A 17,699-nucleotide genomic window follows, 5' to 3' on the forward strand; every position below is an offset into this window, starting at 1 on the left:
TCTGGCTCTTTACTGCGACATGCAGGCTTCTCTCTAGTTGTGGCACGTGGGCTCCGTGGCACGTGGGCTCTGTAGTTGCAGCGCGCAGGCTCCAGAGCGCATGGGCTCTGTAGTTTGCAGCACTAGTTGAGACGCGCAGGCTCAGTAGTTGGGGCATATGGGCTTAGTTGCCCCGTGGCCTGTGGGATCTTCCCTGACCAAGAATCGAACCGCGTCCCCTGCATTGGAAGGCAGATTCTTAACCACTGGCCCATCAGGGAAGTCCTTGTCCAGATTTTTTTACAAGTGTATTTCTTAGTAGTGGTCCAGTGAAACTTTCTATCTTTGTATTAGCTTTTAAAAAAAGAAGAAAGTTTGCGGAAAATGGAGCAAGAATTGGAAGCACGTACCAGAGAACTTAGTCGCACCCAGGAGGAGTTGATGATCTCCAACCAGATGTCAGCAGACTTAAGCCAGAAGATAGAAGAACTTCAGAGAAACTGCTCAACGCTGGAAGAGCAGAGGTTCTTGCTTGGTCTGTGGGGCACATGGGTAGCGGTGTTAGTGTAGCTCTGGTTACAGCCAACCTGTCTTTCCCCATTGCTCACTATAGCACTTTCTGATCTTAATTCTGGCAAAGTCTTCTGGACTTATCCTTACCTGCCTAGGGCTTTAGGACCTCCCTACCTCCCCCAAACCCTCATTCCCCTTCACCTGCCTAGGCTCAGACACTCCAACCCTGCCGAGCAATTTAGTATGTTTTAGAGTTGCTAAGCTATTGAATAGCCAAAGATAGATCAGGATTTCTTGCCTAAACCTGAGTGGAATTTTTCTCTTGGCCCTTCTGCTTCAGAGAGAGTGAAGGAGTCTTTTCCACTGATAATCTTCACAAGGCTAATGTTTGCAGCCCTGACATGTAAAGAACCATCTGTGTTTTTCCTGTGGAAGAATGTGTCTTAGGTGGGATATCCAAATTTGTTCATTGTCTGCTTTCTTTCGATAAAGAGATCATGTGACAGCTTCAAAAGCAGGTGCAGAAAATAAGATCACAGCCCTGGAGCAGAAGGAACAGGAACTCCAAGCCTTCATTCAGCAACTTTCCATTGATTTGCAAAAGGTAAGTAGAGGACTAGGAGTGGACCCAAGTTGCTAGGATTCATGAATGGGGTAAAAACTATATCTGTCAGAAATTTTCGCCTCAGGGTGGGTGGTGAAAGTTCTGTTTCTCATGCAGTCCACATTGCCCTAGTTCCTGGTGTAGCCAGGCTGCATCCAGATGGAAGCAGCTATGTACCTGAACAAGGCTTGCTTAACAGAAGAGGTCAGTATTGTCCTGACAGGAACTGTCAAAGCACACCATTTGATCTACTCAAAACGTGTAAACTACTATGTCATGGACCTTGAGCACAAGAAGACACGACAGCGGTGGTTGGCGTGGCTAGTCTTGTACCTTTGACATACGTGGCTCTAATCCAATTTGTTCAAATGCACATAAATGATATTACTGTTCATTTTTTTGTTTGGCTAACATATATTTTTTGCCCTTCCACTCTAGGCCCATGCTAAATTCTGAGAATATAAGGGTGAACAATAACAATATTATTGACTGTAGTGTTTCTCAGTGGTGTGTTCCTTACCATTTTGAGCAGAACAGTTTGTACTATATGATTGTCCCATGCATTGCAGGACATTTAGCTTTGCTGGCCCCTGTGTTCGGAATGCCAGCAGCATCCTTCAGGCATTGACAAGCCAGCCCTTCTCCTCATATTGACAAAACACCCCCTAACAGGTGGTACCAAAAACCCTACCCTCATCCCCTGAGAACCACTAATCTCAAGGGCACCAGAGACTTGGAGTATTATTACAGTAAGATTTGTGTAAAAGAGACGTCTGTATGCCCCTTCTAGCTATTAGCATGCTTACAGATACCTAAATAGAAGCCGAGAGAGGTCATATACCTTGTCCAAAGTTATACAGTAAGTGACAGAGCTGAATTCTAACCCAAGTCTTACTCCAAAGCTCATGCTTGTTCCACAGGGCTTTGTCGACGTACAACAAGGAGCACCCAGTAAATAGATCTTACACAAATGAATGACTGTGATAGAAGTTCCCTCCCCTCGGTGAACTGAAAATCTAGACACCTATAGTGTTTTGTCTCAGAGGCCTACTGTTTCATGATAGAACTCAAACCTCCTGTTTGACAAGAAAAAAGTTCACGACTCAGTAAGTCCCAAATAAGTGAAATAGATTTTTCAAATGCAAAGGATATGTCATAGGGAGAGTGCCTTTCCAGTGCAAGAGTCAAGGAACTGTTACTGGAGGAACTGGAATTTCAAGTAAGGGTAGGACAGCAGGAAGCAGAGAAGACAGAAGGGTATAGAATACATTTGGGGAGGTGGGTTGGAGAGAATAACAGACACAAAACTTTGGGATTCACAGGACTGTTTGATATTAGAACCATCCATCCATTTCATAATTGGAAAAGGTAATTTTCCAGACTCTGGTCTCACTGAGTTCCCTCATTCATTCTAAAAATATAATTTGAGTTTTATTATGTGTCAAGCTCTGTGCTCTGTGCTGGGTGTTAGAAATACTAGGGTGAGCAAAACAGGTATCACCCTTGCCCTTGTGGAATTTAGTCTGGAGGGAAAGTGAGACATTAATCAATAATCACATAGATATATAATTACAAAGTATGATGTGTTGCTGTGAAGGAAAATTACAGGACGCTGTGAGATCCTGTAAGAGGGCATCAAATCAGATCTAGCGTTGGAATCATAGAACACTTTCCTTGAGGAAGTAAGACTTGAACTGAGCTGAACCACTGAAGCTTGTGTGGGTAGGAATGATGACAGAGAATTTTAAATAGGAAATAGTATGAACAATAAACCCAGAAACTGAGGCAGTAAAGGGAGTAGCGCCTTCAAGTAAGTGGAAGAAGGCTGGAAGGGTAACACAGAGTAAGGGAGAGGATTACTCTGGCTGTTAGAGGAAACATTGAAAGTTTCCAGTTAGGAAGCTCTTGCAGTTGTGCAGGCATTAGACGGTGACTTTGACAAGAGTCGGGGTGGATATGACTGGGGAGGAGACAAATTTAGGAAGTCGTGAGGAGAGGGACCCACTTGGTAATATGGTAAATACAGGAGAGGAGCAAGAGGAAAGGAGGTGTTTGGGGTGATTTCTGGGTTTCTGGCTTAATCACCTGAGTGCAGTCATCAGGCTAAGATAGCACTAAAGGAAGGTCAGTTTTCTCATAAAGATGATGAGTTTAGAGTCCTTTTCTTTGTTTTCCTTGTTAATATTGAGTAGATATGAAATAATACTTATGAAACATAAGTAAGGTAAATAGTGTAACAAGCTAATGAACCGCCACGTAGCTACTATCCCACAGGTTAAGAAAAAGAACAGTATGTGTACCTTTGAGATTCCTGGTGTGCCTTTTACTCTTCCATCACATTCCTTTTACCTTCTTAAGTAAGCTTATCCAGAAATTATGCCACTTCCTAGATTTGCTTTATAATTTTATCCCTAAACAGTAGCTCCTTTCATTTATCATGCTTGTTAACATTATATAAATGAAGTGCTGTAGGTATTCTGATGCTGGCTTTCTGTGCTCAAGGTTGTATTCTGAGACATATGGACACATGTCGCTATAATTTAATCTTTTCTCAACTGTGTAGTATGAAGTTACTAGAATTCATTTATCCATTCTATTGACAGTGGGCATTAAGGTGTTTCTGGTTTTTGCTTTTACAAACAAGGCTGCTGTGAACTTTTGTGTGCCTGTGAATGAGTTAACTCTAGGTTATATTTGAGATGTGAAAAGTTTGGGTCAAAAGATTTGTACTTTTCAACTTTACTAGGTAATGCCCAGTTTTTCCATAGTAGTTGTTGTAATTTACAAACATTCACCAGTAGTGTATAAGAATTGGGTTCCTCTGCTTCCTTGACAAGGTGAGATATTGTCAGACTTTTAATTTTTGTGCGTCTGGTGAATGTGAAATCTTTTCTTACCGTGGTATTGTTTTTTTTTTTTTTTGGCTGCGCTGCATGGTTTGCAGGATTTTAGTTCCCCGAACAGGGATTGAACCTGGGTCCTCGGCAGTGAAAGCACAGAGTCCTAACCACTGGAACACCAGGAAATTCCCTCTCATCATGATTTTAATTTGCTTTTCCCAGATTATTAATGAAGTTCAGCATATTTTCATACATGTATCAGTCATTCGTGCTCTTCTGTGAAGTGCTGGTTCAAATCTTTGGCCCATTTTCTGTTACATTTTCTAACTTTTTTTCACTAATTGTCAGAGTTCTTTATTTATTTTATTTTATTTTATTTTTTATTTTTTTGCGGTACGCGGGCCTCTCACTGCTGTGGCCTCTTCCGTTGCAGAGCACAGGCTCCGGATGCGCAGGCTCAGCGGCCATGGCTCACGGGCCCAGCCGCTCCGCGGCACGTGGGATCTTCCCGGACCAGGGCACGAACCTGCGTCCCCTGCATCAGCAGGTGGACTCTCAACCACTGCGCCACCAGGGAAGCCCCAGAGTTCTTTATATATATATCCTGGTTACCATGCTCCTTGGTCAGTTATGTGGTTTACATATGTGTTCTCCCAGTTTGGGGCTTGCCTTCACACTCTTTATAGTTTCTTCTGTTGAACATATGCTCTTCATTTTAGTATAGTTGAATTTATTATTTTCCTTTAAGTTTATACTTTTGTCTCTTTTTTTTTTTTTTTTTTTGCGATGTGCGGGCCTCTCACTGTTGTGGCCTCTCCTGTTGCGGAGCACAGGCTCCGGACGCTCAGGCTCAGCGGCCATGGCTTGCTGGCCCAGCCGCTCCGTGGCATGTGGGATCTTCCTGGACCGGGGCACGAACCCGTGTCCCCTGCATCGGCAGGCAGACTCTCAACCACTGCACCACCAGGGAAGCCCTATACTTTTGTCTCTTTAAAAAAACCTTTCCTCACTTGGAATCATAACATTATTCTCCTATATTATTATCTGAAAATTTTAGAGTCTTTTTTGCGGTACGTGGGCCTCTCACCATTGTGGCCTCTCCCGTTGCTGAGCACAGGTTCCGGACCGGCAGGCTCAGCGGCCATGGCTCACGGGCCCAGCCGCTCCGCGGCATGTGGGATCCTCCCGAACCGGGGCACGAACCCGTGTCCCCTGCATCGGCAGGCGGACTCTCAACCACTGCGCCACCAGGGAAGCCCTAGCGTCTTTACTTTATTTTCAAGTCTTTAACATACCTGAAATGTGATTTTGGTGTGAGAAAGGGATCTGTGTCTTATTTTTTTTTTAATTGTTTTAGTACCATTTATTGAAAAATCTGTCTTCTCACTGATCTGCAATGCCAGCTTTATCATGATTCAGTTTTCCATTTGTACATGGAACCACTCCTGGACTTTGGGGTGTATGCACCTGTGGTATTTGCACAATACTAAGCATTGCCTTACTAGCTACAGTATTAGGATAAGTCCTGGTATCTGACAAGACAAGTCTCCGTACCTAGTTCTTTTTTAGGAGTATTTTGAATATCGTTGGCCTGTTGCTCTTCCACAGAACAACTTGTCAGGCACCTTAAAAAACCTGGTGGTGAGGCTCCAGAAAGACCATTGGCCCCTCTGCCAGGTGAGGACACAGAAAGAAGTGCCAGCTGTGAACTAGGAAATGAGCCTTCACCAGAGGTGACCATGCTGGCACCTTGATTGTGGACTTCCCAGCCTCCAGCACTGTCACCTGCCCAAATGCAACCTTGAACCAAACCAGATGCCAGAGGGAAGAGAGTGTCTGTTGATATTGTCCAGGCTGCGGGTGTCTCCAGGAAAAATTGGAAAAGGTGAAGGGGACATGGGTTCAAGCCCTGGTCTGGGAAGATCCCACATGCCATGGAGCAACTAGTCCTGTGCGCCACAACTACTGAACCTGTGCTCTAGAGCCTGTGAGCCACACCTACTGAAGCCTGCATGCCTGGAGCCCGTGCTTCGCAACAAGAGAAGCCACTGCAATGAGAAGCCCGCACACCTCAATGAGGAGTAGCCCCCGCTCGCCACAACTAGGGAAAGCCCGTGCACAGCCATAAATAAATAAATTTTAAAAAACAAACAAACCTGGTGGGATATTGATTGGAATTGCATTGACTCTGAAGATGCATTTGCAGAACATTGATTACTTTATCATGTGAGTTTTCTTATCCAAGAACACAGTGTCTGTCTCTCTAGATATTCAGTGTTACTGTTTCTTTTAAAATGACTCTCAGTAAGGTTCTATAATTTTTTCCAGAAAGGTTTATATATTTATTTGGCTGTGTTGGGTCTTCATTGCTGCACACAGGCTTTCTCTAGTTGTGGAGAGTGGGGTCTACTCTTGGTTGCAGTTTGCGGGGTTCTCATTGCAGTGGCTTCTCTTGTTGCGGAGCATGGGCTCTAGGCACGCGGCCTTCAGTAGTTGTGGCACACGGACTCAGTAGTTGTAGCTCACAAGCTCTAGAGTGCAGGCTTAATAGTAGTGGCACATGGGCTTAGTTGCTCCGCGACATGTGGGATCTTCCTGGACCAGGGCTCGAAACCCATGTCTCCTGCATTGGCAGTCAGATTCTTAACCACTGCGCCACCAGGGAAGTCCCTTCCATAAAGGTTTGTTATCTGTTGTTAAATTTATTCCTAGGTGCTTTATTTTTTAAAACCAATTTTAAATTATGACATTTTAAAAATTATTTTTTGTGTTTGTTGCTGACATATAGAAATATTTGTGTATCAAATTTTTTGCACAACTTATTAATTCTTATTAAGCTTAACAATGAGTCTTTAGAGTTTAGCAATCATATCATCTGCAAATGAAGACAATTTTGTTTCTTTCCAATTCTTATACCTCTTTTCTCTTTGCCTTGGGCTGTTTGTTTTCTTGTTTTTGAGGGTATTTTTTTTATATTGTTGAGTTTTAAGAGTTTTAAAAAATATTTTAGGTAACAGGCCTTTATCAATTGTGTCTTTTGCAAATATTTCTCCTAGTCTGTGGCGTGTCTTCTCATTCTCTTGACATTGTCTTTTGCAGAGCAGAAGTTTCTAATTTTGATGAAATCCAGCTTATCAATTATTTCTTTCATGGATCGTGGCTTTGGTGTTGTAGTTAATAAGTCACTGTCATACCCGAGGTCATCTAGCTTTTCTCCTATGTTATCTTCCAGGAGTTCCATAGTTTTGAGTTTTACATTTAGGTCTGTGATCCATTTTGAGTTAATTTTTATGAAAGTTGTAAGGTCTGTGTCTACATTTATTTTTCTTTACATGTGGATATCCAGTTGTTCAGCACCGTTTGTTGAAGAAGCTATCTTTGCTCCACTGTATTACCTTTACTCTTTTGTCAAAGATCAGTTGACTGTATTTATGGGGTTCTAGCTCCAGGTGCTCTATTCAGTTCCATTGATCTAATTGTTCTTTTGTCAGTACCACACTGTCCTAATTACTGTAGCTATATTAAGTCTTAGGGTCAAATAGTGTCAGTCCTCTGACTTTGTTCTTCTCCTTTAGTATCACGTTGGCCATTCTGGGTCTTTTGCCTGTCCATATAAACTTTAGAATCAGTTTGCTGATATCCATAAAATAACTTGCTAGGATTTTGATTCGGATTGCATTGAATCTATAGATCAAGTTGGGAGGAACCGATTTCTTGACATTATTGAGTCTTTCCTATCCATGAACGTGGAATATCACACCATTTATTTAATTTTTTAAAATGTCATTGATCAGAGTTTTATACTTTTCCTCATATATCTCTTGTACATATTTTATTAGATTTATACCTAAGTATTTAATTTTTGGAGTCTTACTGTAAATAGTATTGTGTTTTTAATTTCAAATTTTACATGTTCTTTGTTGTTATATAGGAAAAAAATTGACTTTTGTGTATTAACCTTGTATCCTACAACCTTGCTATAATCAATTATTAGTTCTGAGGAGTTTTTTTGTTGATTCATTTGGATTTCCTACATAGATGATTATATCATCTGCAAACAAAAGCAGCTTTATGTTTTCCTTCCCGATCTCCATTTCTTTATATATATATATATATATATATATATATATATATATATTTATTTATATATATATATATATATATATTTTTTTTTTTTTTGGCTGTGTTGGGTCTTTGTTGCTGCACGCGGGTTTTTCTGTAGTTGTGGCAAGCGCAGGCTTTTCATTGTGGTGGCTTCTCGTTGCAGAGCATGGGCTGTAGGTGTGTGGGCTTCAGTAGTTGCAGCACACAAGCTCAGTAGTTGTGGCTCGCCAGCTCTAGAGCGCAGGCTCAGTAGTTGTGGTGCACAGGCTCAATTGCTCCATGGCATGAGGGATCTTCCTGGACCAGGGCTCGAATCCGTGTCCCCTGCGTTGGCAGGAGGATTCTTAACCACTGTGCCACCAGGGAAGCCTTCCATTCCTTTTATTTCCTTTTCTTGCCTTATTGCATTAGCAAGAACTTCCAGATGATGTTGAAAAGGAGTGGTGAGAGAGGGGACATCCTTGCCTTGTACCTGATCTTAGTGGGAAAATCTTTGAGTTTCTCACCATTAAGTATGGTGTTAGCTGTAGCACATTAGGTGCTGAGGGCTTGAAGTAAAACAGCCAGAGTGTGGGGAATTGCTCTATGTGGGATATGGTGCACAAGAAAACTAAATGGAAATTGGCAACTGATTCTTTTTCTGTCCCTGACTCTGCCCAACATGGTGCCTTATATAAGACTTGTTTGTTCTCTTGATTGTTATTGGAAAGGGTCACATGTATCTCTCAAGTTCATACTGATGTGTGATATAAGGAGTACAGGCTTTGGGTCAGGAAGGCTTGGGTTTGAATCGTTATTCTGTCACCAAGGTGTGTGCTGTTGGGCTGGTAGTCCCTAAGCTTCAATTTCCCTGTAAATGGACACAGTGAAGGGTGGTTGTAAGGACTAGAGGATTTGCTTGCAAACTGTAGCTGCTCCTGCACCATGCTAGTGTAATTTTTACTGTTATCAACATTATTAGTAAGAGACCCATTAAAGATGGGTCAGCTGGGCCAAAACTTTTTTCTTTCCTATCAGACTACCTCCCCCTCCTGTATTCTCTGCTTTGCATAATATTACCGTTCATCCAGGCATCTGAGCCACAGACTTGGCAGTTGTCTTCACATCTTCTTTCCTCTTCACCCAGCCCCCTGGTCATATTGAACTTGTCTGTTTACCCCTTTACACATGCTGCCTTTTACCCAGAAAGCTTGTTCCTCTCCCCCACCTTCCACCTGGACTTGCCTGCTTAGGAGGCCTGATATGATTGCCCTCGTTAGTCCCTTCGGTCTCTGATATGTCATAGCACCTTGCATGTCTCTCTGTTACAGCATGATTGTATTGTTTTATAATTAACTGTGTGTATATCTCTTTTTACCACCAGCCTCCATGCCTCTATGGGTCAGTAACTATAGCTGATTATATCCCTAGAGACAACACACAGAGTATAGGCTTGATAAAAGTTTTTGAATTATGGGATCTTTTTTTTTTTTAAATTTATTTATCTTTGGCTGCGTTGGGTCTTCGTTGCTGTGCGCGGGCTTCCTCTAGTTGCAGTGAGTGGAGGCTACCCTTCGTTGTGGTGAGTGGGCTTGTCATTGCGGTGGCTTCTCTTGTTGTGGAGCATGGGCTCTAGGCGTGCTTCAGTAGTTGTGGCTTGCAGGCTCTAGAGCGCAGGCTCAGTAGTTGTGGCACATGGGCTTAGTTGCTCCGCGGCATGTGGGATCTTCCCAGACCAGGGCTCGAACCCGTGTCCCCTGTGTTGGCAGGCGGATTCTTAACCATTGCGCCACCAGGGAAGCCCAAATTATGGGATCTTGAATCCATTCTTCAAACTTCTCCTCCACTATATATGTTGTCACCCCTGTGAGAATTCAGAATGGCAAGTGCTTCTTCCCAAAATCCTAAGCCCAAGTAACTACATCTTATTCTGAGGAGAAAACTGGCTGGGTTGCAAGCTAAACATGAAAGTCTGTGGCTTGAGATGGAGCAGCAGATCATAAGGTGAGGGAATTTGAGGAAGCACAGTATATGTGAGGAGGTTCAAGTCTTCACAATGAAATGTTGATGCCATGTGACCTTATTTTGGAGTGGAGAATGGGCATGTTCAGTGGATGTAAGGACCACTGTGAGCTAAGAAATTGTATATTCAAAGGATTCTGGATCCTCAGCTTTGATGTTGAGCAGCATTTGGAGATTGGCAGTTGTGAAAGGAACAAATGTAGTCCCAACCCACCACCGCCACCACTACCATCACTGCCAAAGAGATAGACTGAAATAAGTGAGCAGCTGGTGATCTGGGGTCATGGTGTAAGGTGCTGCTGTGATTCAGAGGTGCTCCCTGTCCTGTGAGCCAGGGTGAATATCATTGTTTCAGTTCTGTCTTCAGCCTTAAGGCAGCTACGCTGGCATCATGACTGCTTCATCCAGCCCCACGTTTCCAGACGTATTGTTCTGTAGGTCATCGTAGGGCTGGCTGGGAGCTTCTTCAGTGGAATTACCTCTGCTGGTTCTTGGCATCTGGTGTAAAGTTGTAGGTCCTGTTGGCCTCTGGATTAATAGGATTAAACCTATGCTTGATGAGAGTGGGAGGAGGAGCATTCCTTTAGCTAGTAGATCATGACAACACAGGGGATATTTTAGAGAGGAGGAACATCTTCACAGGGTCCTGGCTAGATTCCACAGATGTAATAGCATTCTTCCTTCCCGGATTGCCAGGTGCTTAAATTTGGGAGCATTTGCTGCTTGCTGCAATAGGCCTGAAACAGATACCTGAATGGTGTTGGGTTCTGATCTCATATCTTCTCTGTTCCATTTTCAGGGAAGATCTCCTGGCTGTATGTTCTTCTAGGTTGCAGTTGGAAACAGAATTTCAGAGAAACATGGTGATTCTAGAGGATACAGGAAAGGAGGGAGAGAGACAGTGTAATGTAATCTCTGCTTTCACCTGCAGGCCACTGCTGAAACTCAAGAGAAAGAAAAACTCATCACACATTTGCAGGAGAAGGTTGCATCCTTGGAGAAGAGACTGGAAACTTATCAGGGGAAGAACTTATCAGGGGAAGAACATGTGCAGGAACTTCTAAAAGAGGTAACTAGCTCTCTTTGGGCTGGCCAGTGTTGGGAGGGCAGTGGTAACACTGGAGATTTCATAAAATCCTAGAGTTTCAGAGCCAGAGAGTCTTCAAAGAGCTTGGTGAAAAGATCACTCCCTCCAATTGGTGACTGTTCTGCTTATGGTAAAATCAGCATCATGTTGCCTGTGTGTGACGTTTTCCTGAAGGAAAGGGAGCACTTTGCTCAGAGATGCATGTGAAGGAGTGGCATCCTGACCACTGATAAACCCCACCTAGTGATTTACACCATTTGGGATGTTGTCTTACTGCCCTGCTTTCCTTCGCTACCCGTTGTACTTTACATTGTACTTTACATTGGCCAAGGAGAGTAGTGACCATCTGCCCTTGGCGTGAGTGGGAATTGCTTTGGGCAGCAAGTGAACTCTCCTTAGCCAAAGGAGGCAGTTGAGCCAACTGGCCTCTAGCCCAGTGTGTAGGTGAACTTGCTTGTTGCTTGCCCACATTCTGCTCTCTCCTACATGACAGAGGTGACAAAACCCAAGCCTTGGGCCTAGATTAGCCCCTCAGTTTCTGTCTTCAGTCAGTTTCAACTAAAGGTGTCCGTCTCCACTGCCCCTGCTATACTTCAGGTTTCCAGCCACTCTGGCCTAGTCTGTGTTAGAAGTCTCCAGACTAGCCTACACAACATCACTCTCTCCTCCTGCACCCTCTGGCACAGTCTTCCACGTCACCGCTAAACCGATCTTTCCAAACAACATTTCTGACTATATCACTCCCATAAAGAGCTTCCACAATTACCCTACAGTCTGTAGTGAGTATAACGTGGTTTCTAAGGTATAGATTGATTTCTAGAACCAGGCTCCCTAGGTTTGCACTTTACCTCTTCTACTTACTAATGTTTGACGTAGAGCAAGTAACTTAATCTTTTTGTGTTTTCTTCCCCCTCTGTAAAATAGGGTTAAAATTGTATCAAACACATAGAATCGTTATTGGGAAGTGATTAGAATTAGAACATCATGGGGTCTCAATATATTTCAGCTATTAATATTATAATCATTATTGTGCCATGATCATTGTTATAAAGTTTAGTGTGCATAGAAGTTACTTGGCAAGTTTGTTTGAAGTATACGTTTCTAGGGAATTCCCTGGCAGTCCAGTGGTTAGGAATCGGCACTTTTACTGCAGTGGCCCAGGTTCAATCCCTGGTCAGGAAACTAAGATCCTGCAAGCCAAAAATTTGGGGGAAGAAAAGAAATATATATATATATATATATATGTATATGTATATATGTATGTGTTTGTGTGTGTGTGTGTGTGTGTGTGTGTGTGTGTGTGTGTGTATATGTACATCTTGCCCTACCCTCACAAATTCTGATTTTAGTAGGCCTGGAATAAGGCCTCAAACTTAAAAACCCCTCCACCCACCCAGGTGAGTCTAATGCAAGTGTTTGGATGACTCCACTTTGAAAAATATTTGCTACAGAATTAAGTTCAAACTTCCTTCTGTAGCATAAAAAGCTTTTCTCATAATCTGGCCCTTTGCCTGACTTTCTAGTCTTGTCTCATGACCTGAACCCATCATCACCTTGACGGTTGGCAAGCTGTAGCTCCTCAGATGCCCCCAGCTGTTTCATACCTCTAGTGTCATCCCTCTGCCTGGGTGCCCACTCGGGCCCTGGCCACCTGTGAAGAATGAAGCCTCCTAGTTTCCTGAGGCAGTGAGGATCTCCTGCTCTGTGCTGCTCCTTTGTGGACACCATTACACTCTATTATATACTTTTTTGGTTAGTCTTTGCCCCAGCCTCAAGGTCAAAAAACTGTCAAATTTATACTTTATGTATACTTTATATGTATACTTTATGATATGTGAATTGTATCTCTATTAACTGTTTTGGGCTTTTTCGTGCGTACTTGTGTCCCTTGTGCCTCGCACAAATCGTAGTATGGTGTAGATGTCAGTAAGTAATTTGTTCAATGGAGAAATGACTATTTTCTTTTACTCTTCTTTCAACTGACAGAAAACACTTGCTGAGCAGAATTTGGAGGATACCAGACAGCAGCTCTTGGCAGCCAGAAGCAGCCAGGCCAATGCCATTGACAGCCTGGAGACTCGGGTACTGACCTCACTCCCAGTGGTTCCTGTGTCTGGGTGGTGCCCTGGTTGGATGATGTGGTTGTGGCTGAGAATCCCCTTGGGTCAGAGGTTTTCTTCCGAAGGGACTCTCTTTCGGATTTTACTTGTAGAGAACTGAGGTAGTCGTTTGCTTCATTCTTGCCACATTACCATCGTTGTTCTCTTCTCTGTTTATTCCCTTTATCCCCATTCCCCTCCCTCCCAAAGAAAACCACTCTAATGTGGTTAATAGAGACCCTTTTATTGTTGGATAACCTTAAAACTGGTGACATTGTTTTGTGTGTCTGTGTGTTGATTTAAGTAAATGATACAGCTATACATATGTCTTCTTTGTTACTTTCAACTGCTCCATCTTCTGTCTGTGTCCACTTCGTTGTTCTTACCTACTGTACTTTATAGTTGTCTACTAGATGCTAGATATCCAGATTGCCTTTGTTCTGTCACCACAAATTACACTGCGGTGAACATCCTTGTCCCTTTTGCCTTAAGGAGGATAGCAAGTGCATATGACTTAATGTGACTCAGTAGGACAGGAATATTCCCAGAAGGCCTGCACCTTGCTCTACTCTCCCAGCATGCCTGAGAGTTCCTATCGCTGCATCTCTGTCTTTTCTAGCATCGGCATTTCTCAGCCTTCTTGCCAGCTTAATGAGTGTGAAGTGGTAGAAGTGGCAAGGGATCTCTGTGGGGCCGCTTATAAGAACACTAATCCCATTCATGATGGCTCCACCCTCATAACCTGAGTACCTCCCAGACACCTCACATCCTAACACCATCATGTCAGACATTAGGATTTCAATATATGAATTTTGGAGGGACACAAACATTCAAACCATAGCAAATGCTTAGCTTATTTTTTAAATCTTTCTTGTTTCTTGATAAATATATATAAAGCTATATTTTTCTCTAAATACAGCTTTATAATTCAGTTCTGTTTCTGAATATCCATTCTTTTATTGTGGTAAAATACACATAACATAAAATTTACCATTTCAACCATTTCTAGGTGTACACTGGCATAAAGTACATTCACGTTGTTATGCAACCATCACCACCATCCATTTCTAGAACTTTTTCATCTTCTCAAACAAACTCTGTGCCAATTAAAACAATAACTCCCCATTCTCTCCTCTCCCCAACCCCTGGCAACCACCATTCTACTTTCTGTTTTTATGAATTTGATGATCTAGGTACCTCATATTAGTGGAATCATATGGTATTTGTCTTTTTGTGTCTGTCTTATTTCACTTAGCATAATGTCTTCAAGGTTCATTCACATTGTAGCATGTTTCAGAATTTCACTCCTTTTTAAGGCTGAATAAGCCTTTTTTAAGACTTTTATTCCATTGTACATATATCACATTTTGTTTATCCATTCATTTGTCCATGGACATTTGGGTTGTTTCCACCTTGTGGTGGTTGTGAATAATGCTACAGCGAACATTAATGTATGAACAAGGTTTTTGTGTGGGCTTATACTTTCATTTCTCTTGGATATATTCCTAGGAGTAGAGTTGCTGGGTCATCTAACTCTGTGCATAACCTTTTGAGGATCTGAATCTTTCTTGAGTTCTGCCTGCAAACTGGGACTTGCATAGATATTTACTGAACCCAGGAGTTGAAAAAGCTAGGTTTCACCATAAACAAGACAAAAAAACAACCCTCAGAATGGGAGAAAATATTTGCAAATGAAACAACAGACAAAAGATTAATCTCCAAAATATACAAAAAGCTCGTGGAGCTCAATATCAAAAAAACAAACAATCCAATTAAAAAATGGGCAGAAGACCTAAATAGACATTTCACCAAGGAAGACATACAGATGGCCAAGAGGCCTATGAAAAGATGCCCAACATCACTAATTATTAGAGGAATGCAAATCAAAACTACAATGAGGTATCACCTCATGCTGGTCAGAGTGGCCATTATCAAAAAATCTAGAAACAGTAAATGCTGGAGAGGGTGTGGAGAAAAGGGAACCCTCCTGCACTGTTGGTTGGAATGTAAATTGATACAGCCACTATGGAGAACAGTATGGAGCTTCCTTAAAAAACTAAAAATAGAATTACCATATGACCCAGCAATCCCACTACTAGGCATATACCCTGAGAAAACCGTAATTCAAAAAGAGACTTGACTTGTTCATTGCAGCTCTATTTACAATAGTCAGGACATGGAACCAACCTAAATGTCCATCGACAGATGAATGGATAAAGAAGACGTGGCACATATATACAATGGAATATTAGCCATAAAAAGAAAATAAATTGAGTTATTTGTAGTGAGGTGGATGGACCTAGAGTCTGTCGTACAGAGTGAAGTAAGTCAGAAAGAGAAAAACAAATGCTGTATGCTAATGCATATATATGGAATCTAAAAAAAAAGGACTGATGAACCTAGTTGCAGGGCAGGAATAAAGATGTAGACATAGAGAATGGACTTGAGGACACGGGGTGGGAGGGGGAAGATGGGGCAAAGTGAGAGTAGCATCGACAAATATACACTACTGAATATAAAGCAGTTATCTAGTGGGAAGCAGCAGCATAGCACAGGGAGATCAGCTTGGTGCTTTGCGGTGAACTAGAGGGGTGGGATAGGGAGGTAAGGAGGGAGTCTCAAGAGGGAGGGGATATGGGGACATGTGATTGCATATGGCTGATTCACTTTGGTGTACAACAGAAACTAACACAGTATTGTGAAGCAAGTATACTCCAATAAAGACCTATTTTATAAATAAATAAATAATAAAAGCTAATTTTCAGTCGTGGCCCTACCACTAATAAAATTTGTGATCATGAGCAAGTAACATTACGATTCTTCTCTGTGGAAGTACACTGTTCTCATGGTGTTGTTTCAGTTAAAACTTACATGTGAACATACATGAGAAACCACGAGACCTAAAAATACTCTTTTTCTCATTTGGTACCTACCTCTCCTTGACAAAGCTTCAACCTTCCATGAGCTTATGTTTTAATAATAAAGTTCCCCCAGGGCAAACCTTACTCAGCAAACGAGGACTTTAAAAGAGAAATTGGCAAAGTTAGCTTGAGTCAGATGAAAAGGCCATATTGAAGAACCATGTCTAGCTCAGTGCTAGGCAGTGTGTCATCCTGTCCACTGTGCTGGCCTCGTGTCCTACTGCAGTGCCAAGTACACAGTCAGACTGGATCAGCAGTTGTGGGATGAGGGAAACCCAAGTTTGTATCATGAGCAGTAGTTCCACTTCTGGGAATCTGTCCTGATCAAGTGATTCAAACCAGATCAACACTTTTTGCATGAAGATGTCAAGTGCTGCATTATTTTATGTGCAAAATGGAAAACAGTAGGCAGCGGTTCAGGAAATTATGAAACATCCTTTAAGGAGATAATCTAAGGTCTGAAGACTGCGTGGAAACATAGAAGGAAATTTGAGCAAGGAGGAAAAATACAAAGTTTTACTAGAATTGTATACAAAGTTGTAATAAAAGAAAGTCATAAAAATAGCCTGTAAGAAACTATATTAGAATGATAGTGTTTTATAATGGTAGACTTATGAGCATCTTTCTTTTTTTGTAAGTAAAAATTTTGCTTTAATGAATCTGTTTTATGATTTAAATAGATTTGATTTTAAAAGCCATTTTGTTGCTACTTAGCTTCTTTTGAACGAAAGGGTGCTACTCTTTCCCCCCTCAGGTGAAAGAACTAGAGCAGAGCCTGCAGGCATCTGAGGAGAAGCTAAAACAGAGCAGTGACGTTGTGGCAGCTCAGGAAGCTCAGATTCAGGAGCTTGTAAGTGGGTATTGTGACTGCTGTGTTCTAGGCCCTGGATGCTTTTTCCCTTTATTCCTTTGTAGGTCCCCAGACTCACTCCCAAATTCTGGAATGGTATCTGGACCTGACCTTAGATACAGTTGTGGGCAGATAGGCAGCGCAGGTAGAGGGAGTCAGGACCTGCTAGAGGGTCTGAGTTACCCAGAGAGACAGTGACTGGCTAGACAGCCCAGCCTAGTTCTGGGACTGTTAGAGGTGGTGTCTCCACTGGCCTTCAAACCTCACCTTGCAGCCCAGGCTGTGGAGAACAGCTCCAGGGTCTGGGGAGAAGATGGCAAGGGCTTGGCCAGTAGTCACAGTGCCAGGTCAGGTGTTGAGCTTGAAACTAGAGAAGTAAAAACGGCATTTGTTGCCTGTTTGCCGTGTCTGCTAAGTACTCTGCATGTATTTTCATTTAGTCCTTGCAGCAGACCTAAGAGCCTGTACTGTTATCCTTACTCTCCAGAGGAAGCAGGCTCAGAAAGGTGACCAGATCAGTAGCCCAAGGTCTCCCACCTAGTAAATGGCTGAACCCACATCCTTCCTAGGTCAAAGCCCTTGTTCTTCATCACTGTGTTATGTGCCTCCCCAGGGAAACGCCTCAGCCATAGAGGGCAGCACTGAGTACAGTGAAGGAGGACTGTGTCTTAGGACTGGCTGGTGCCCAGAGCTGTCCCCAC

General features: G+C 42.5%; 1 protein-coding gene across 7 annotated transcripts in view; it reads left to right on the forward strand.

Moving 5' to 3' along the window:
- GOLGA1 (golgin A1) overlaps nt 1-17,699 on the forward strand; it is a 62,732-nt gene that overhangs the window by 14,963 nt on the left and 30,070 nt on the right. For all 7 annotated transcript variants that reach the window (XM_067040744.1, XM_067040742.1, XM_059073059.2 and 4 more), the window contains 5 exons: nt 334-503; nt 985-1,096; nt 10,973-11,110; nt 13,115-13,210; nt 16,903-16,998. In XM_067040744.1, the coding sequence (XP_066896845.1) occupies nt 334-503; nt 985-1,096; nt 10,973-11,110; nt 13,115-13,210; nt 16,903-16,998 (612 nt within the window). The remainder of the gene's footprint in view (nt 1-333; nt 504-984; nt 1,097-10,972; nt 11,111-13,114; nt 13,211-16,902; nt 16,999-17,699) is intronic.

The sequence above is a fragment of the Kogia breviceps genome, chromosome 8, assembly GCF_026419965.1.
Source record: "Kogia breviceps isolate mKogBre1 chromosome 8, mKogBre1 haplotype 1, whole genome shotgun sequence".
Lineage (NCBI taxonomy): Eukaryota > Metazoa > Chordata > Mammalia > Artiodactyla > Physeteridae > Kogia > Kogia breviceps.